We start from the raw sequence: 22,710 nt of genomic DNA on the forward strand, positions 1-22,710 counted from the left end.
ATTTAACAATTTTTGTCTACTAATTTTGTCAAAGGCTTTTTTCATAATCAATAAATGCCACGTGTGTTTCTTTTTGAAATTCTCTTCTCTTTTCTATTAATAATTTTAAAGTAAAAATTGGATCTATGCTGGATCGGCCTTTTCGGAAACCGTTTTGTTCTTCTAGTAATTTGTTTTCTACAATGCTGCTCAGTTTCTCTTTTAATATTCCTGCATATATTTTATATCCTGTATTCAGCAGGCTAATTCCCCTATAATTATTGCAATTGTCTTTATTTCCTTTTTTATAGATTGGGATGACCAGTGCTTTTTTCCAACAGTTAGGGGTTTTTCCGGACATCCAAACCAATATTAAAAAATTTCAAAAGTCTTTCATTAAATTTTTCACCTGCATTTTTGTATAGTTCTATATTTATATTGTCTTCTCCTGGCATTTTCCTATTTTTCATCTTCTTTATTATATTTTTCAGTTCTAACATTGTGATATTTTCTATTAGGTCATTCTTTGGTTTATAAAATTTTATTTCATTGTTCTCATCTGTCCAGAGATTTTGGAAATAGGTCACCCATTTTTCTAAATCTATTGTTTATATTTTTATCTTTTCTTTTATTTCTTTATTCATGTATTTTATTACTTTATAGGTTTTGGGTTGTGGCTTAAATAAATCCTTTTCTAGTTCTGTTACGAAATTGTTCCATCTTTCTCTATGTTATTTCCTTACTTCTCGTTTTGCAATTGCACTATTTCTTTTATACTCTATTTCTGCTTCTATTGTTTTGGAATTTAGCCATTTCTGGTAACTGTCCTTTTTGGTTTTTATTATTTTTCTATTTCTTTGTTCCAGTCTCGTAGTCCTCTTTTTCTAATCCATTTGTGCTTTATTCCTAAGGTTTCTGTTGCTGCTTTTGTGAGAATTTGTTTCAAATTTTCCCATTCATCTTCTATGTCACTTGATTCATGTGTGGTTTCTGTTTTTAAGTTTGTGCATTTTTGATATTGTTGTCTAACTTGAGAATCCTGTAATGAAGAAATTTTGTAGCTTGGCTGATAAGAATTTTCAATTCTATGTGTTTTTAGCCACTTTGGTTGAAAACGAATTTTTGCTGATGCCATATAATGATCAGAGTTTAATTCAAGCCTCGATATGCTCTTATGTGTAAAATTAACTCTGCTAATTTAAAATTTGTGATAACGTAGTCAATTACTGATTTGTATCCTCTGGCTGACCAAGTATATTTATGTATTTCCTTGTGTTTAAACATTGAATTCATTATTCTCATATTATTTTAAATGACAAAATCGCACAATCTGCGACCATTTTGATTACACGTATCTTCGCCAAATTTACCTATGTTTGTTTTGTATTTTTTGTTTCCTATTCTGGCATTTAAGTCTCCTGCTAGCAGTAAATAGTCAGTTTTGTTTGTTTTATCTATGGCATTCTGTAATTCTTTATAAAATATATTACTGTCTTCTTCTTTTCCCTCTTCTGGTGCATATGCACCAATTATTGTTATGTGGCCTCTTAATGTCTTGAGTCTAATTTCTATTAGTCTTTCATTCAAATAGTTGTAATACACAATATTGTTCTTTAGGGATTTATGTACCATAATCATTATACCTGCTTTTGCTCTTTCTTCTTTTTTTACCCCACTGTAGATTTGTATATAGTTGTTTGTTTCTTTTGTACCTCTTTGTTTTTTCTTTGTTTCTGTTACTATACATATCTTTATGTTAGCTTGGTTTAGTTGTTTATCAAGTTCTTCTTTGTGTGCAATGCTTCTCACATTCCATGTTGCGATCTTCATTATGTGTTCCTTTTTCCAATTTCGTTTACCGTTTCCTGGGTTGTGGTCTTTTCCCTGACAGTCCGTCCGGCTTTTCTTTGCATGAAACTTGAAAGTATTTTGAATTTCCCCAGGGCAGGTTACTAACCTGTCGCTGGGTAAGTCCAGTGGTAGGGCTGCTACCTAATGCCTCTGGACAGGCAAATCTAACAGCATTTACTCTGTTAGGGTGTTAAGGTTATACCGCCCATACTCGGTCACCAGTGCCTCGTTTGTACTTTTAGAACAGGATGGACCACGGGAAGGTGAGGTTGACATTTGAGTGGGAGAGGCTATGTATTGCGCTTCACCACCCCTTCCACCCCTAAAGGGTTGGTTGCAATACAAATTAACTAACAAGAGAAGGAACTTGTGTCTTACAAACTTTCAAAATTAATTACCAAATGTGGAAAGCTGCATACTATAAAACTCATCTATAAATGAAGTTTTAGATACAATGATTTGTTTAAGTAAAAGTAATGTGACTTCGTCAATTCCTCAGTGATAGTTCAGTATCAACAAGAATTGACGAAATGACCAAGGACATTGAAAAAAAAACTTGGTGATGATTTAAAAACCATAAATTTTCTTTGCAACTTGATGAAACAATTTTACATGACAACGAAGCATTTTACATGACAAGTATGGAGGTATAAAAGTTTTGAAGTAGCCGTACTGCATAATTCAGAAGGCTAGGACAGAAGGTGAAATTCCTAATGATTGAAGTAAAGTAGAGCTCTCATCTATAAAAAAAAAACACTGAAAGTTCTCTATGAAGTGTTCCAGGTGAGATTTATGCAAGCATACCTGAAAAGAAGTTGAGAAAGATTGTGGAAGAGAAACTTGGAGAAGAACAAGCTGGGTTCAGGCAAATAGAGGTGGTCATGATCAGATTTTCACTTTAAGACAAATAATTGAGAAATTGTGGTAATATGACAAGGATCTGTACTTGAGTTTTGTTGATCTGGAAAAGGCATAGAAAAGCTTTTCAAAACACTACAATTATATGGGATGAATGGAACATTATACAGAGCAATATATAGTCTATATGTAAGTTGTCAGTCAGCAGTTCAAATTGAAGGAAATACAGGAATATGGTTTGATATAAAATCAAGGGTAAGACAAGGATGCACATTATCATTCTGTCTCTGAGTCAAAGGCCGAACCAAATTATTAAATAAAATAAATTAATATTAAATGAATTAAAACAAGTTGTTACTTCATATTTCATTTATTTATAATATAATGCTTTGGTATAAAGCTCTACATAAATTTTATAATATAATGAACGATATAACAATTTAATGTGAAGATTGGCCTTGTACTTCAACTATGAGACTATCAATATTGACGTTAATATTACTTAAGGATAATCGCATAGAATTTTCGAGGTTTTCGTCCGTTATTCTTGTCCAAATTTTTGATTTATTGTATTTCATCCTCGAAAAAAACTGTTCACACATATGTGCTGTCGAAAAGACAATGATTTTTCTTGAAAAAGCGTGTAAATTTGAATACTTTTCTTCCACCAAATAAAATTTAGAAAAATCCATCAAAGCAATGTTGTTAAATTGTGATTTTAGCACTAAATCTGCCTGACGCTCAATAAGTTCCATCTGTAAGTTTTCTGGCACATTATTTACATCAGCATCCATCGGACGAGCAAATATAGCAAATGTGGAGTCTTTGTTTTTGAAGTCGGCAAACCTTGTATCAAATTGCTCTATTAGTGCCTTCAGTTCATCTCCATAACAATTATAAGGGATATTTTTATGAGTTGCTAGAGTAGGAAAATGATAACAAATTTTAGCTCTTATCTGACTTTCCAACAATCTTAGTTTATTACAAAAAGCTTTGACATGTCCATGCAGTTCATGAACCAATTGTCCCTGTTTTTGCAATTTAAGATTCAGTTCGTTTAGGTATCCGGTGACATCTACAAGGAATGCTAAATCACACACCCACTCATCATCTTTTACTTGGTTAATTGTGTTTCCTTTTATGTCCATAAAATCTGCAATGTCTTGTCTTAGATCATAAAATTGTTTTAACATTTTACCTTTACTCAACCACCTCACTTCACAATAATAAGACACATCTTCATAATCCCAAAATAGGTCTGTCAAATAATACTCCTTAAATTGGCGGTGATTAAGTGCATGTGACTTAATAACGTTCATACTGGCTACTACAACTTCCATAACATTTGTGAATTTAAAACATCTTCATAATCCCGAAATAGGTCTGTCAAATACTCCTTAAATTGACGGTGATTAAGTGCATGTGACTTAATAAAGTTCATACTACAACTGGCTACTACAACTTCCATAACATTTGTGAATTTAATAGATTTTGCACACAGATTTTGTTGGTGGATAATGCAGTGAAAATTTGTTAAATTTTCCGGATGGATCTGTAGGTCTATTGTTCTTTCATGAACTATTCCAATAAATCCCTTCTGTGCACCAACCATTGCAGGGGCTCCATCAGTGCATATGCCAGATAGCGAACTCCATTTAAGCCCAAATCCCTCGAAGACTGTGTTGACTGTTTCAAATATATCTTCACCGGTAGGTGTTCCTTTTAATAGCCAAAGCACCAATAATTCTTCTGTGATGTTGAAATCCATATCAACTCCTCGAATAAATATTGCTAGTTGTGCTGTATCGGAGTCATCGTTGCTGTCATCCAAAGCAATTGAAAATGTTTCAATCTAGCAGTCTTCTCTTTTAAGCTTTTTTTGATATCATCAGCCATAATTTCTATTTGTCAGACAACAGTACGTTTCGACAAACGAATATTCTTGAAGTCTTTTTTCTTTTCAGGACATATTATACTTGCAATCCAGCAGACATTCTTTGATAAATTCTCCTTCACCAAATGACTTAGAATGCTTAGTGATTTTTTTCGCTTACCACAAAGCTGACTTCGACAATTCTGTGGTGCTGCGTTCTTTGCTTGTTGAATATTTGCTGCTGGTTATCCAAGTTCTTCAACTTTTGTATTTCATCTTTTCTTAGTTGTTCATAATTTTTGGGTGATCGCATGTCTCGAAGTAAAGTGTCTCTTCAAGTTGTATTCTTTGTTGACGAATACGTATTCGTTGCACAGCAAACATACAGGCAGACCTTTATTCAGAATAAAATAATAATCCTCCATCCAGTTGTCTTGAAATTGACGATTCTCTGCATCTACTTTTCTTTTTTTTGCAATAACCCCTGACATTGTCCCAAATTTATAAGCAATATTCAGAACTGTCAACCAAAACTGTCTTCTACACCGCAGGCACTGAACGGAACACAACGTCAACGCAGGCACCGAACAGAACATAACATCAATTCAGGCACTGAACAAAGCACAACACCAACGCAACTACCGAACTGCCACGTTGTAACATGTTCACACACGCCGCTAGTCAAAATGAGAAAGAGACCTTGGTTGGAGAAAACATAGTCTGTTTTGCACAAGTCATATGACGTCAGGTTAATGTGAGTTAGTAGAACACACCATGTTTTCTCCCACCATGAATCAGACAAACTTCGCTGAAATAGATTTGGGCAGGATCAAAAGAAGTAGAGGGCCAGGGGTTGCCCATATGTGATTTATATGATCAAATTATGAAAGAAAGTGGCATCAAGCCTGATATTAGAATTGGAGATAACAAACTTAGTTCTTTGATTTATGCAGATGATGTTTTACTCTAAACACATCTGATGCAAGTCTTTAAGATTCACTAACTAATTTGAATAACAGCTGTAACAAATTGGCATGAAATCAGCAATAAAAAGACCAAAATATGAAAAATAGACAGGAGCATAGAAAACTTCAGCTGCATTTTGAATGGAGATCCTATAGAACGAGTAAAATATTTTAGCTATTTAGGCACAGTTTTAAGTAAAGATGGCAGGTTAAATCTGGAAATAGACAACAGAATAAGCAAAGCTGGTATGGTGGGTAGTCAGCTGAATGAATTAATTTATATGGAATAAGAGAGAAATTAGCCAATTTACCAAATAAGCAGAATACAAAACAGGATTTAAACTTGTTTTGTATACTGATACCTTTTCAAAGACTAGACTATAGGTATGAGGGTTCTGAGAAAAATTAGTGGAATGAACCGATGGCATCAATGGCAGAATCATATTAAAAATGAAGATATTATAAAGTAACTTGATATTATTAGCATTCAAGAATGTGTCAACAGAGCTAATCTAAGTTGGTATGGCCACTTAAATAGAATGGATCAAGAAAGGTTAGCAAAACAGGTGTTTGATGCTAAGATGGAAGGAAAGAGACCCAAAAGAAGACCAAGGTCTAGGAAGATCGATTCAGTCAAAAGTGCCTTAAAAGCACGAAATGTTAGATATGACAATATTGGAGTGCTCATGAATAATGGATTGATTTGGAGTAAAATTGTTGATAGGAAATTAATAATACTAAGTTAAAAAGACTTACTTAGTTGATTGACACTGCGAGTTTAACATCTTCAAGCAATGCATCATAAAGATGACATGTAATGGCAACAGTTTCTCTCACTTCGCAACTGAAACGGAACCAGAAATATCATGCATGCTGGAGCATGTGCAAGTGCAAAGAACATGGTAACTAGTAAGCAGCTGAATGGAGCTGTGTGTGAGAGAGAGGGAGATAGAGATATGTAGTGATATGGAAGAGTTTTTGGAACTAGTGAGAAAAAGTTCTGTTAGTAGCACTCTTTCAGAAAGAAAAACGTTTTTAAAAGTTATTTAAATTTCATAATAATTATTATGGTATTTTAAAATTCTATACCAGGTACATAAAGTCACCTGCCATATATTTAGAAGTTTCAGAAGTTGACTCATGGTAAGCAGTAAAAATATCTTTACCATAAATTCTCCTTACAATACCCTCTCAATACTTTTCAACGTGATCTTCTATAACATAATTCTTCCATAATGTAATGATGTTAGATCGTCCTTCCTGTCCTTTGATCCGCCATCTTGTTTTAATGTTGTTGTTATTAAGGTTAATTAATTGTATGTTGATTACTAATCCAAATATAGGGAAATTTCTATTATACTGCGCCACACTATATTCAGATTAGTCTATGTTAAATAGTGGAATCAAATATTAATTAATTTTAGCAGTCTAATTTTTACTTATAGGCCGAATTTGACATCAACATTTAATGTTCCTGCTAGGTCCAATAAATTTATGAATGGTGCAGTGAAAAAGAATCAGGCTAACAACAAATTGAAATCAATAAAACAAAACATTTAATGCAGAGTTATATAATATATACATAAGCACACTTTGGATACAAGATATTGCAAAATTAACTCTGTTCAACAACTCATAACTTTCACTCAACTCTTGGTATCAAACATTGAGTCTTTAAAATCTAATTTTTTCCTGACAAGCTAAGATAGTTCTAAAGTTCAATATCACTGAAATTCACAGCAAATATTTTAACAATTGTATTCTCTATCTATCCCTTAGTCAGAAATCACATAGTTTAGTCAAGAGGTAGTTATCACTTTAAGGGGGGGACTATTAATCTTCTAACTGCAGCTAATTTCAGCTAAACACCACAGTTAAGTTAGGATTAAACAGGAGGTGTTAATTCTTATAACTTCACTTTAAAATGCTATAAAGTACAACTGTTCTTACCAGAATAAATCCTTGCACATATTATTCACTGAGGCACACTTAAAACTTTTAACTATTACACTGGAGCTACACAATTCTAAAGTAATCTTCTTTAAATTAACTTAATCTTTATTCTCAGCACATCACAAATGCAGACATACTTGCGCTAGAAAATTCACTTATTCCTCATATACTACTTTGCAATAGAATCAGCTTTCCACTAATCTTCCTTGAAAGCTCTGGAATACAACATTAACTTCAGAATCCCATATCAATATTCTGAGTTGTCAATTTACATTTCGATCCTTCGTAATCTGATTACAGTACTTAATTCCTTGTACTACAGCCTCTTACTTAACTCCATGCTGCTAATATATTACTTCCTCATCTCTATTGTATAGTTCTGAGTGCCATTCTTGTGCTGAGTGCTCCAACTGTACTCAGTCCCTAGTTTCTTAGTTCTAGTGCTATGACTGACTGTTTTGTCCCTTGTTTACTCTCGCTTTCCACTTATATACCTTCATTCCTTTTTCTCACCAAAACTTGTTCTGGCGAGAAAAATCTAGCTCATATCAATTCCATCTCACATCCGTAACTCACGCGCTACCATGCTCGCGCTTTCTACTTTTAACTCCGTTTCCATGACAACAATTAGAGCAGTACATAAGCATAAGCATTACATAACATTATACCTTTACATACAGAAACTAAATAAAAGGATATTTTTAAATTCAGATAATATACAATGAAATATGAATAACACAAATTCTTTTACTATTAATATAGGAATAAATAAAATAATCTGAATGTTATTTTTAATACAGAGTCCTTTCTGTTATTAATACATATCCTAGATTAAATAATTAAATAAAAAAACTCAAAGGTAATTATATGAATAATAGTTTATAACGAGATTTACATTAAATAATATCTACAATTGTAGCCTTTGATATGGTGGATTATGTTGGATTCTGAAGTGAGTATTAATAATTTTAATTTTTCTTCATTCAGAATCTAACAATGATTTTCATGACACAATTTTCTGGGTACCAGGTACATAATCCTGCTACATATTCAGAAGTTTTTGAAGTTGATTTTGTGTTGTGGCAGGCATCTTTACCATAAAAGATTTCCTTGTTATATGTGCATGCAACATTCTTGAATGAGATGCTTCTATAATAAACAATTCTGTAACATAATTCTTTTTTTTTTTTTTTTCATGATGAACAATGCATTTGATGGATTGATTCTGATGTCTCATGGTCTTAAAGGTCCAAAGAGAGTTAAGGTTTTTAGCCTATTATCAAGAAATTTACGAAGAGAAGAACAAAGCTGATGCTGTTCAGTCATCTCTTGATAATTTCATACAGAATTGGGCAACCAAATTGAACTTTTTTTTTCTTCCTATTGTCTCATACTTTTTATGCTTTATTATATTACTTTGCATTAATTATTACATGCTGAAATCTAATTTGTGTGTGCATCCTGCAAATAAATTGACTGGAAAAAAAAACAACTTTGAAACATTTGAACTCACTATGACATATATAAAACTGTAAGCACACAAGGAATAGGATGCAATTAATGGGCAAGTGGTTAAATTCCACTTAACAAAATTTGAGTTATGTAAAGTTTGTGGAATGTAAGTCGGGGGGGGGGGGGGCTCTCTGTATTTAAATTAGTTCTCTGTATGTTGGAAGTTTTTTCCCCACTTGGTTAGACTATAATAAATTTAGTTTAATCCTTTATCCAAGTGTAAGCAAACAAAGTTTGCACCTGAAGTATTTTCAGGACTGAGGCAACTCGTGGTAAAGGTAAACTAAGCTGTCATCACTTGTCTTAGTATCTCCCATAATGCAAAGCACATCTCCTTGTGGACATGTATAATGCTATGCATTAAGGGAAGGGCCACTACAGACCGGTTTCGACCTTTATTGAGGTCTTCTCAGTGGGAGCCAGAACCAGAGGTTGCCCAATTATACTGAGGTGGAAATAATGGAGAAGTCATATTTACTTATACGAGTTGCTAAAAGGTGTCTTACCTTATTATTAAATTACTCTGGATTAGAGAAAGATGTTGGAAGTTTTTTTTCCCACTTGATTAGACTATAATAAATTTAGTTTAATCCTTTATCCAAGTGTAAGCAAACAAAGTTAGTCCTGAAGATACTTCAGGCGCAAATGTCTGTAAGGAGATGTGGTTTGCATTATGGGAGATACTAAGACAAGTGATGAGAGCTTAGTCCACCTTTACCACAAGTTGCCTCGGTCCTGAAGACACTTCAGGTGCAAACTTTGTTTGCTTACACTTGGATAAAGGATTAAACTAAATTTATTATAATTCTCTGTATCTTCTGTTATCTGTAGGTTCATATTCATTTGCCTACAAGCTAGATCACAGCTAAGAATTTCCTATTTTGATTGCAGCAGTCTTATATTGCAGTCAAAATAGCATAGCTTATATATCTTGTGTGTTACACTTTTTGTAGATATATTTCAGTAATTTATACTGATAATATTTTAATTTCCAGATGTGATCAGAATTTCTGGACTAAGTATTAATTAACACTGCTGCAGTTACTACACATCTCTTCCACTAGATATAGGTAGAGTAGAATCTGGTGGTTCATTTACCATTATTTCAGAGTTAAAGATTGTTTTATTGAGGAGTGAAATTAAAAACATAATTGTATCTTGCACCCTTTGTATTGTCTGCTCTATTAAAAATGGCAGACTTAAAATAATGTGTAGTAAGCATTGAACTGGGAAAAAAAATTCACAAAAAATCTTTTATGTTGAAACTTCCTTTTGGAAAGGAAGAAACTGTATGCAGAATGTAAACATTTGAATGTTTTTTTTCTCAAATTTGGAATTAGAGTTGTATTCATTTTTACATTCATAGATTTGATGCGAACTGATATTTATTTTATTATTATTATTATTATTTTTTTTTTATGTTTCACAATAATGCTCTAACTCTGCTTTGTCTAAGTAGAAATTTCTTGCCAAATAAAGCACACTATCTCCCTTTTCTCTCCCCCCCTTCCCTCACAACTCAAGTGTCACTAATGGTAAGATTTGATGATGCCACAGTTAAAAATAAAAGAATCACAAACTATGTTTTAATTTGAATATGGTCTTCAAATGGTTTTAATGGTGGTGCAAACTGTTGGTCTAGAGGGGACCATGAAATTGTAAGGGAATGGCATTGTGGGTGGGAGGGGAGGATACTATTTTTTTTTTTTTTTTTTTTTTTCATTGAGTGAAATTAATAAGGAATAATATAGGATACCAGTTCATTGGTTGTTTAAATTATGCTCATTACTAAGGCTATGGGATTCACATCTTTCATGTCTATAAATTGTGTTGTATGAGGCAATGATATAAATCTTAATTTCTGAGTGTGGGAACATCTCTTCCTTCATGTTGAGACTTATTAACGGGTTATTTATTTATTTAGCATATGGCTCGCACATGAAAAGTTACATTACGTTAATCCTTAATATATATGGACATAGTAATAGACATGTGTACAATAATAAGACATAATACAGTCATAAAAGAGACACTCAAGAATAGGCTACAACTGAATGTCTAGGTTGATGTAGATGTCTTCCACTTGAAGAGCTGTATTGATTTCTTTCAAGCTGTGCTACACACACACACAATTCTATTTAAATGTGTAATAAACTTGCTCTCCTCTGTTTCTCTAAAGTTTTTGAATTAAAAAAAAAAATACATACCTTAAAATAAATTATTTTTTAGCTCTATCAAGCAAGAGCTTAAAATATCCTACATTCTAAATCATATTTTATTTTTATATGTTTAAAATCCTCTTGTCTTTTCATTCCACAGAATGAAAAGACAAGAGAAAGCATCATTAAGAATATGGCAGACAACTGCTCATCACCTGTTTCAAACCCTACCTAGTATTACTGTGTGAATATTACACATATTCATTTTATGGTCGATTTTTGATTGATTCTGTGGTTTGAGTTAAGCCAGTTTCTTTTCAGCAAAATAACTGCACCAAAAATCAAGTAAATTTAATTACCAACTGAAAAAAAGGCCTACACAAAGTTCTAGTCATTGGCTAGAATCAAACCTTATAAGTCTCTCTCTCTCTCTCGCTCATCCTCCTATCTGGTGTCATTGATATTATTGTAACACTGTTTGCCTAATTTACTTAAATAAACATGTTTAAATAACTTTTGAATTTTAAATTAACATATTTTATAAGAAAATGAACATGGTTTTTTGGTTAATTTTTGCTAATTGATCTTATTTAGACATTTAGCATCATCTACTCTAACAAAATCAGAGTCTCTGAAAAGTGAAGATCAGATTCAACAGGTATTGGGAGCAATGGTTATAGAATCAGGTGCTAAGAAAATTGAATTGACCGATCAGCCATACATTACCCATCATCCTAGACCTGCTGCAGTAAGTATTCTTTCTCTTCTTCCTATCTTTCTTGGAGTATACATTTACTCTTATCTTGTAACCTTCACATTAAATTCAAAATGTGATGCTGCACAGTTTAAATATAGAAAAGTTGACTCATTATATTATAACTATTCATTTCGGTTAATCACCCAGTCAGTCTCTCCTCCATGGATAAAATAGATCAATTTATAGTATAATTTCTACCACAGATAAGATAGAAATCAACTTCCTCTCTCAGCATGTGTAATTTAAAGCATTTAACACCTTTTAAGAAAACAATTAGGTAATAGATTGACTCGTGTTGATTTGAGGTCTCATTCTACCTTACAAAAATATTCAGTTCTCTTCCTGACCCTGCACATGTTCTGGTTTAGCAATAGAGGACTGATAAACTTATTTTCTTTAATTGAATTTATTTATTTTTTGTTAAAAAAAGTAATTTTTATTGACTTATTTTGAGCTGTTGTTTCACTTTTTACTTAATTTCACAGTCCAATAATGCACATTGAGATATTGTTTTTTGTAAAGAATGTAGGTACCTATACGTTAATCACAAATTCCTGTTTATAAAAAAGTTATAATTTTCCAAGTGTTTATTTTTTCACATAAGTATTTTCATATGGGAAAAAAATTATATACAATTCTGTTTTGTCCACCCAACCCAAGTGTATAGGTATCTTTGAACATAGTGAGAAAGTATTGCTATCCTCTAAATGTCATTGAACTACTGAAATTACCAAAATTGGATGTTCCAGATATTATAGTCTGATACATTTGGTGTCCAAAAGTTAAGGACGAACTACATTTTTATCTATATGTAAAAACATTTTCATGACTACAGCCAAATGTGGAACATAAATTTATTCCCAATATACTAATAAATTACATTACACAAAAAATGTGTTATAAATTTTGTACAAATTAAGTTGAAATATGTTTTTGGCAAAAGTTACAAATTTCCTAAGGACATAGTTAAGGAATTAATGCATGCTGCTTACAGAAAACTATGCAGGGAGATATTTCAGTATGGAATATGTCCAACCCACACTGCAGTGCAGCTCACAATGTCATACCATGCTAAGTAATTCAGGAGTTCTTTAGACAAACTGTCTCACTTCTCCTTCAGAGCAAGAATAAGGCCTTATTTGTTTTCTGGAGGAAAATTTCTAGCAGCAGTTTGGCTCCCTATTGCACTCCAAGCATTATTCTTTGGGGTTGAGATCTTGGAAGCATGCTGGCCACTTGATTTGATTAATATCCTCGGTCTCTAGAAGTATCTCTGCTGCTTGCGTATGATGTAGTGTGGCATTGTCATCCATAAAAATGAATTCTTCGCCTATAGCACCATGAAACAATCGAATTGAAGAACTTCATTGCAACATTATTCACCAGTCATAGTTTCTTTTTCCAGCATTTGTAACTTGGTGCATCCATTAAACATAATACTTCCCCACACCATGATCCCAGCACTGCCATATCAATCCCTTTCAAGAACATTCTCTTGAGGGGATGCTGAACCACTTTCATGCCATATCAAGTGTCATCTAGGATCAGAGGAAAAAATAAAACAACTCTCATCTGTAAAGAGTACATTAACTCATTGGTGTCTTGTCCAATTTTTATGGTTACAACACCATTGAAAATGTGCTCTGTGATGAGCTATGTCCATATGGACAAAGCTATGTCCATGTGGACACATATGAACAAAGGGACATAGACTACTGGCTTCAGGCATATAGACCTACTTGTCACAGATGTCTTACCACAGTTTGTCGAGATATCTGCGTACCTGTGCTTGAATGGAGCGGACTTGCAAGCTGACCTGCCGTGATGCATTGATTACGTTTTGTTGTTATAATCAAAAATCTGTCTTCATGCTCCACGGTATAGCAAGGGTCTCTTAGCAAATGTCTGGAACACATTCCATTGGTTTGAAATGTTGCCTAGAGCCTGGATACAATGCTATGTGTAAGATTCCAAGGCTCTCTAGCAATGTTAGTAATTCTGCAACCTTCTTCAGGCTTTCCAATAATTCTTCCCTCACGAAATCATCTAGATGATGTCTTCGAGACATTATAAGACATCCATGTTTGAATCTTTATTCTTCACAAAAGAACTTCCTTCAAACACAATTCACTTGGCACATTCTTTTGTCTTTTATCCGTCAGTTATACAAATTTCCACAAGCAGATTGTCTAAATTTGTGGTTGTAATATTAGAAATAATGTTTGCCTTTAGGTTTTGGACAGCAGTGTCCCAGTCATCATCTTTCTTACATGTTTGTTTATTATCTGTCAGTTGTCTTGATTTGAGCACACGTTACTTATGTTTTCTAGAACACTACTAACATCAGCCCACCTTTATGTTGGTTTCCCACTAGTCAGGTTTTTCCTTGAAATATTTGTTTCAAACACTTGCTAACCTCTCATTTTCCATTCTACTTAAATGACCATAACATCTTAGATGAGCTCTGTGTGCTCATTTATGATTATTAATCATGTGAATTTTTTAATCTAGCTATTTTAATGTATCTGTTTACTGTCATATTCTAAAGACAGTATTTAAGGAAAGGAAAAATAACAAATTTGAAAAAACGCGAAAAAGCTTAAAATTACCAATCTTTAAGAAAGGAGACAGGAAAAATCCAGAGAATTGTAGAGGAATAAATCTGCTCTGCACTACATTAAAATTAAGCAGAAAAATTATTAGAAATGTAATAATTTAACTGAATTATCAGACAAGCAACTAAGATTTAGAAATATGGCGTATTTATTATTATTCCAACTCCATTTTGATGGTTGTTTTCACAATTTCCAGAGTGATACATTGTCATGTCATTGACTTGAGTTTTGCCTGATCCTGGCCACCTAACCTCACTCATTCCTAAAATTCCAATTTCAAGTCTTTTCATTTCTTGGATAGCATTTCTTAGCTTACCTGCTTCATACAAGGTTCTGACATTCCAGGTTTCTAGTTTTACTGAGCACACCATGTTGACCCCGGGGATTCTTCGCACCCCTGTCCCATTTAAGGGATGCCGGTAACTTGAGGCCATTTGTATAGATTTGCTCGCCACGGTGGTTAGTCTGGAGAGAGAATAGAGCAGTAGTTTCTCCATTTGCTTTCTGCTCTGCAGTATTACAGACATACACAATAAACTGTATTGCCATCTGCAATTTTCTAATCGCAAGCTTTACTGTCATCATGAGAATTCAACCTTGTGTCAGTACTGACATAGCTGATTCCCTTTGTCAGAGGATTGAATCCTTTATTTTTCCTTGTAACCCTAGGTAGGGGCCCTAACCGGGTACTGACAGCCGGAGCCAGCTGAGCCCGGGTTGTTTATAGAGGTCTGCTCCTCTGAAGATTCTTCCGCACATTGGGATACGAATCCTCTTCCACTGATTTGTCCGTTGTTCTTCACAGAGGTCCGTTAGCATCCTTGTAGGGAGTGTACCCTACGGAAGGTCCCAGGGAGCACGACGTGGACGTAGACTTGCCTCACTCCCCATTTTTGCATGGCTAGTGTATAACCTAAAAATGCACACCTCAAATCATCTTGATCAGAGCATTTTTTCTAGGGAAAAAAAAATTGCTTCAAAGTTTGCAAAATATTAAAAATTGCTGGCATTGAAGCTGAAAAAAAAGTTATGTGGGAGACCATCTAAAAATTTGAAAATTTTACTCTTAATAGGTATCTATAAAGCAAATTGGTCCTGTTCTCTTATTTTCATCCCTAATAAAAGAGGTATTTATCCTTATATGAACTACAAGATAATTAAATTCTTTTTTCTATACTAAAAGAGTGTAGCAATAGTGACAAAGTGGGGAAAAAAATAACAGGAATTGTATATTATTGAAGAGAAAATACTAAGAATATTTTGACAGCCTGTAGCAAATTGGCAACTGTGTGGAGATTGGGGATGATAATGCAACATTGGTATCACTTGCCTCTAATTATCTGGAACTTCCCTACTCTTGTGTTGACTAGAAACTTGCAACCAAAAATATAATCACATAAGCTCCAAATGCTTTTTTTACTAATAAAATTTGTAGTTATAGTGACAAAGTGAAACATGTATTAACTATTATATATGTTTGAAGAGAAAATGCTAACTACCTATTGACACCAGCAGCAATTTTACATAATCCAATAGCAGCGAATGTGTTAAAATAAAATAAAATGGTTGCATAGATTTTTTTTTATAAAAATATTTTTATTCTGAGGTTTATTGATATTACTGAAACTATTTCAGATGTGTACGTTTGGGCTGCGCCAACTTGGGAATGGTTTATTTATGCTTGATAGAAGATGGGATGTTCCTCGAGCAGCTTTCAGATCAGCAGTATGCACTGAGAGGAATAGTCATCCACCTCCTCTTAAGTTAGTAACATATCATTTGTATAGTCTGTGTGCACTACCATTAATTCTCTATTTTAATGAATTATCCCATATGGTGTTTTCTAGAATGAAGGGGGCTTTGTTTCTTGCAGTCATATTTTTGTGTAGTAAATAGCCACTTACATCTTGGTTTCTTTACAAGTCTAAATGAATATTTTATTATTATAAGCTTTAAATGCTATTTTTTTTACCATATATATCATTTGCTTAATACATTTAATTTCAGTATTTATTTCTTGCATTAAATTATTGTAGAAATGTGAAAGTGACTGAGCTAATGTTAAATAGCTGCAGGATTTCTGCTCAGGACACTACACTAACACCATGATCCACCATTACAAAGTACATACATTAACACATGCTCATGAGAGAGAGAGAGAGAGAGAGAGAAACAAAAGGCTTATTGATTATATTGTTGATAATGTATCCTGGATATGAGAGTCTACACAGGATTTAAAATCAGCCACCAACAGTTAGTGTGGAATGGTATAAAATAAATATCCCAGTTAAAAGAAAAATGTATTCTAAAATTTTACAAAGAATCAGTTAAACAGCTTAGAAACTTTAGGCTCAGATTTACGAATATTATTGGGGTGGGGGGAAAGTGAATTAGTTTGAAAACAAAAAGCAAATATTAGAAACTAAGTGGTAAATCTGAAGAAAACATTTACTGATTCAGCTTGCCTTTAATGCTTTCTTCATAAACTAAAGGCAAATGTTTGCATTTTATAGTGTCATACCTTAGAAGGAAACATGGAAGGATTTAAGGAGGTAATAGTTTTTCAGAGGTTAAAGTAATGTTATGAAAGAGAACCTAATTTCATGGATCTCAAGGACAGTGTCAGATTGGAGGTGGCTGACCGGGGCATCCGTTGGGGGGGGGGTGCCAAAACTAAGGCCTAGGGCCTTAGCGCCTACACTCCTTCCAAAAATAGTTACCTGGCAATGGAAGCATTGCTATACTTTCTTCTGCTCTGGGAATATTCAAATATTGAAAGAACAAAAAAAAAATTCATTATCTTCTATTGAAAACCATAAGAGAAATTATTAATATAGTGGAGAAAGAGAGAGTACAAAAGAGAGTATCAAAGATAAGATTGGGACTGTGGAATGTAGATTATTATGAGGACAAATTGAGTAATTTGAAAAATTCTTATACTTACAATTAGAAAGTACTTAAGTATAAAAAAAAAACAAAAAAACTTAGGGTATCACACACAGAGTCTGCCCATGACACAAAATTATCTTGGTCCAGTACTGCCCAAGGCAATTATTTTTACATTGTTTGTGCCACTAGTAGGATAGCACCAACCTCCAAGAAATTAGAGGACAAGGAGCACATCAACAAATTCCTTCTTCTTCCTGATCACTTGCACCACATGACACTGTATTATAGGTTTTGTGACCTTTCATGTATAGATTAATATACATGCCGGCCTGGTTGGCCGAGTAGTTAGCGTATCTGCTCTCCAGCCAAAAGGCTGCGGGTTCGAATCCCGCTATGGGCATGGATGTTTGTAATTGTCTGTGGAAATGCTGGTGGTGGGTGGTAGATGGCATTAGTGTAGTTGTAGTTGGTGGAGACAGAGAGTTGTAGAGTAGGTGCCCTCCCTTGATGAGTCTTTGAACTCTCTGGAGGTGTCACATAATAATAATAAAATATAAAGTAAACCTTGACTTCTTAGCGCCTCCAGAAGTTCTGGTTTACTTTTACTTTCTTTGCTTTTGGAGTACAAACATGAACTTTGGCCACTTCAGACCCCTCAGTAAGTAACATGATGGTATTACACCAGACAGGGTTCTTCCAAATTCTTTTTGGAAATTCTTTGTAACTGGTCTTATTCACAACTTTTTTGGGGGTGAATTAAATAATGAGGTCCTGAATTAGAATGAAAACTATTCTGATAAATCAGAGTTATGTAAATAACTACTAAGTATTTTGGTTAGTAGGCATTGGAAATATTGTACATGCTTAGCTCAAATTTAGGAGTTTTATCTCTTTTTAAAAACATGGTCAGATAAGTACTAAGTGGAACGTTCCTGACAAAATACATTTTGTCAGGAACGTTTTTAGGAAACTAATTGTTTCCTTCACTTGCTATTTCTTCAGTATTCTGTATTCAGAAATGTTTAATAATAATTAAAAAAAAAAAGTGTAATTTTCTACATCACACTTTCTTAAATTCCAGCCCATTTAGAGATCAAGGGACTGAAAAGCATTAAATGAAAGTTGACTCTTATAGACTTCAGGAACAATTTGTTATAGTGGAGAGATTTGTAATAGTGAATTTGCTTTAGAATAGTATTGGTGCCTGTAGGGATTTAGGTGGGACTCTCCAGTAATTTTATTGTAAATGTGTTTGTAACAGTGATTAATATAGTGAAAATTGACTATATATTATTATTATTTCTCTAGCATTTCTATGGAGTCAACAACTCATGGGAAACCCATTCTAACCATTGTTCACATGATGCATATTATACTTCTCCTTGAACTCATTCACAAATTAAACAATTTCTGGGGTGATCCCTTGTTTTCTCTCCCTTCCTGCCATGTACTGAAAAAGTGTTCAGTGTTAATCTTACAAAACCTCTTTAATAAATATGCTCCTATTATGTTCTAGTTTTGAAACCTACAGACCTTCCATCTGTTCTCATCAGGATTTTTCCATGAACCTGCATACAGTAGTCCAGACGTGGCCTTATAAAAGGGGAATAATAACTCTATCCCTCCTTGTCACCTTTGTAATATGTCCTCTATACGCCACTTGACCTTACACTTGGCCATGTAAACTGATAGCCATTTACCTTTGATCATACTTCCAGCCTATTTAAGTCATCCTCTATATCTTCATTTATTATTGCTCTTCCAGCTTTTGCATCATCATCATCATCACTAAACAACTTTATATATATCCCTTTAAATCATTTCCTGTATATCATTGATGTATAAATTAAACACAGAGGATCAAGTATTGAGTCCTATGATACACTTCTGGTCATCTGCCTTGTCCTGGATTCATCCTCTCCCAATCACCAGCTTCACATCCATCCCAGTTTTGTCCAATTTATGCAACAGAGTTCCATGTGAAATCCTGTCTAATGCTTCCATAAAGTCAAAATCTAGCAGTGTTGCTCTGAGTATCCCTTTCCTTTATCGAATTCAGTTGTTACTTTATTATAAAAAGTAAGCAGATTACTTAGGCCAGACCTCCCTTCACAAAACCCATATTGTCCCCAATAAGGTTTCATATTCCTGTCCATCCAGGCCTCAATTTTGTCTTTTACCTACTTCTCTAATACCTAAACCACCACTTCAATTGTTTTACAATACTGATATATAATTTGTAACTTCTGTCTTGAAGCCTGCTTTATGCAGTGGAACTGTTTTGCTCTCTTTCCACTCCCTTAGTACCTTCCCAGAACTAAGGCTCAAATTATACAGCTTGGTCAGAGGCGGTACCAATTCCCATGCACATTCTCGTAATTCATGGGTTGGTGTGCCATCTAGTCCTATGGCCCTTATTTGCATTAACCCTCCAACTGGCCAGGATGTAGTTATATGTCCAGCTAAATCTGGATACGATTCAATACACCTGTTGAAAGAACATAGATAAGAAGTGCAGTTTGGCTGTTCTGTCCTTTAGAAGGTGTGATAATTCTTCATGCTGTAGAGAACACTTAAACAGATTATCTCGCGAAGCTGAGTCTCAGTTCTCTATAACAAGGAATGCATTTCCTTGTTTTATGCTGGGCAACTGGACTCTTAGTTATATCAGAGAGACTAAAAATATAGAAATTATTTTTATTTTCTCTTTTTATTGTACAGTTTATAATTCCAGGACAAAATATAAATCCTTGCATACTTTCTTCACTTAAATATTGTATTACCTTGGAGAACCAGCGTTTAATGTTTGTGTGCTAATTTTGTCTAATCGCTTGCAACAGAACATTTTCTTTGTTTGTGAAAAAATAAATTCACAATAATTATTTGAAATATTATTTAAAAAAAAAACAAAAAAAAAAACGGCCGCTGACGTTCTTGATTATGTTATCTTTGTTCAAAATCATATTTCGAAGAATAATTCACAGATTTCAAATCTGCCTATTATAGAATTTTTTTTTTGTAAATAAGAATACAGTCTGCCAAAACTGTCTATTAAATTTTCATAGCAGTGTGTGCCACAGATTAGAAATTTTCAAAGTATCACGAATATTTTTTTATTACAAAACAGCAAAGTTCGATAATAAAAATTTGTCTACAATAAAGTTCAACAGATTGAACAATATTATTGCATTATTTCTTTTCTCCTGTGTGAGAAAAACGGTAAAATGTCACTCGTATAATTATAGCAGATTTTCTATTGGCAAAAATGGTAAGAAAATAATCATTTGCACTTTCACTTCAAAACACAAAGAAAGAACGTTGTAAATTCACCCAATGAAAAAGAAAATACTACATATTTTTCTTCTGTTATTATCTTGTTTTTTCTTGTAGTAGAAAGAAGAAATTACTGCACATATTTCTTTTGTCAATACAAGAGTGCAAAAATCTGTAAATTGATTACATTATAGCTGATAGAGAATTCATGCCAGAAAAAAATATTTATGTAAGAGCATCATCAAATATAACGACAGTTTCTTCTAGTTTAGATATGTGACATTATTAAGTAGTTAAATTTTTGCTACTATTTTACACTAAACATGTTCCCAAAGTGATTTCCATTTGTAACAATTGCCTGCAGATTGAATAGGTCTAACCCCCCCCCCCAACCCAAAAAATAAATGATTATGTAACAGATATGTGCCTTTTCTCTTAAAAAATTCAAATCCTTTTTTTCGAGATAATTGTATCAAATAATTTAGAATCTTTCGATAATAAAAGTGAAACTGATCACTATAAAGAAACTGATCGTTATAAAGAAAGAAATCATTTTTGGCATAAATGCTGCATCAGCTGTAAAAGAAATGTCAGTTTTTCTGTGTTAGGATGTCTGAACAACTGACAACAAAACAAGACATTCTTGCTTGAGGCAGTTTAGTGTGACTTCTGGGAAACTTTCTCTCTTGTGTTTCTCACAAGCAGTAATAGTAATCTAAGACTTTTAGATTTTCCTCCAGCTAAGAGGATTATTGTCCAGCATTTCTAAGATATATTTCAGAAATAGCAACCAGCAGCAGTAGAAGTGGTAATATTTAGAATTTTTTTTTAAAAAAAAAAAAAAAGAAACAAAAATAACACAACTGAACTTTCTTTTGTGTGGTATGCATAAACAATTTTACATATTGAAAATATAGAAAAGTATTTCTAAATCTTAGAATAACTGGTAATTAGTTTACGGAATTAACAACACATATAAAGATATTAATTAAATGCAACTTTAATGAATAACTTCTATATTTCAGCAATGTCACATTGCCATCTTCAGGAACATAAAAATATGGTATGTGCATGCAGGCACTAACAAAGCAAATGAGGAAGAAAGCAAGAAACTAATATTGTTCCTATAGTCCTCATGATGCCCTCTGGTGGGCTAATTTGGTTGTCTTGGCCGTTGGGCTGAAGTTCTCATAATGTAAGTCTCCCAAATTTGGGGGTAGCTTCATGCACCCAAATTTGTTGAGGTTTGGAATGTTTTTTAGAGCTGCTGATGATTCCTTGAATAATCTTTCGTATTTAAACTTGCTGCGGTGTATTATTTTAGTTTTCTTCCAACGAATTCTATGGTGGGTATCTAAGGCATGGTCTGCCAGCCCTGAGTGGATGTACTGGTGGAATCGGATGTAGTCTTTGTATTCTGAAATCCTGATATTTGCTGTCCTGCCTGTTTGGCCAAAGCAGGACAATTTGCAGCTGCAGTGGACCTGGTATACACCAGGTAGGTCTAGAGGAAGTGGTTGGTCTTTGGTAGAGCAGATAAGGGATGCCAACTTTTTATATGGTTTGTAACAAGAAGTAAGGTCATATTTTTTGAGGATATTAGTTATTTTCTCAGAGGTGCCCTGGATGTAGGGGATGGTGATAGATTTGGTGTAATATTTGGGGGGGGGGGGGGGTTGTGGTTTACTGGTTTTAGTATTTTTTGGGGGTTATAGCCATTGGCTAAGAAAGTGTTGAGGATGTGGTTTAGTTCAGTGGTTAGGGCCTTGTCATCTGAGCAGATTAATTTTGCCTTGTTATATAGTGTTTTTATAACCCCATATTGTTGTGGGGGGGGAGAATTGCTGGTGAATGTATCTGCCAGTATGGGTGGGTTTTCTGTAAACAGAGAAAACTAAAGATCCATCAAGCTGGCGAGTGATTAAAGTGTCTAGGAAGGGGAGGGTGTTGTCCCCTTATCCACTCTACCAAAGACCAACCACTTCCTCTAGACCTACCTGGTGTATACCAGGTCCATTGCAGCTGC

At 33.8% G+C, this 22,710-nt stretch overlaps 1 protein-coding gene across 1 annotated transcript in view; it reads left to right on the forward strand.

Moving 5' to 3' along the window:
* LOC150108384 (uncharacterized) overlaps positions 1–22,710 on the forward strand; it is a 399,479-nt gene that overhangs the window by 257,640 nt on the left and 119,129 nt on the right. Inside the window, exons 8-9 of the mRNA XM_090390735.1 lie at positions 11,745–11,898; positions 16,158–16,285. Of these exons, the coding sequence (XP_090246861.1) occupies positions 11,745–11,898; positions 16,158–16,285 (282 nt within the window). The remainder of the gene's footprint in view (positions 1–11,744; positions 11,899–16,157; positions 16,286–22,710) is intronic.

Source organism: Typopeltis vanoorti, chromosome 3 (genome assembly GCF_054136105.1).
Source record: "Typopeltis vanoorti isolate ZY-2024b chromosome 3, IOZ_Tvanoo_1.0, whole genome shotgun sequence".
NCBI lineage: Eukaryota > Metazoa > Arthropoda > Arachnida > Uropygi > Thelyphonidae > Typopeltis > Typopeltis vanoorti.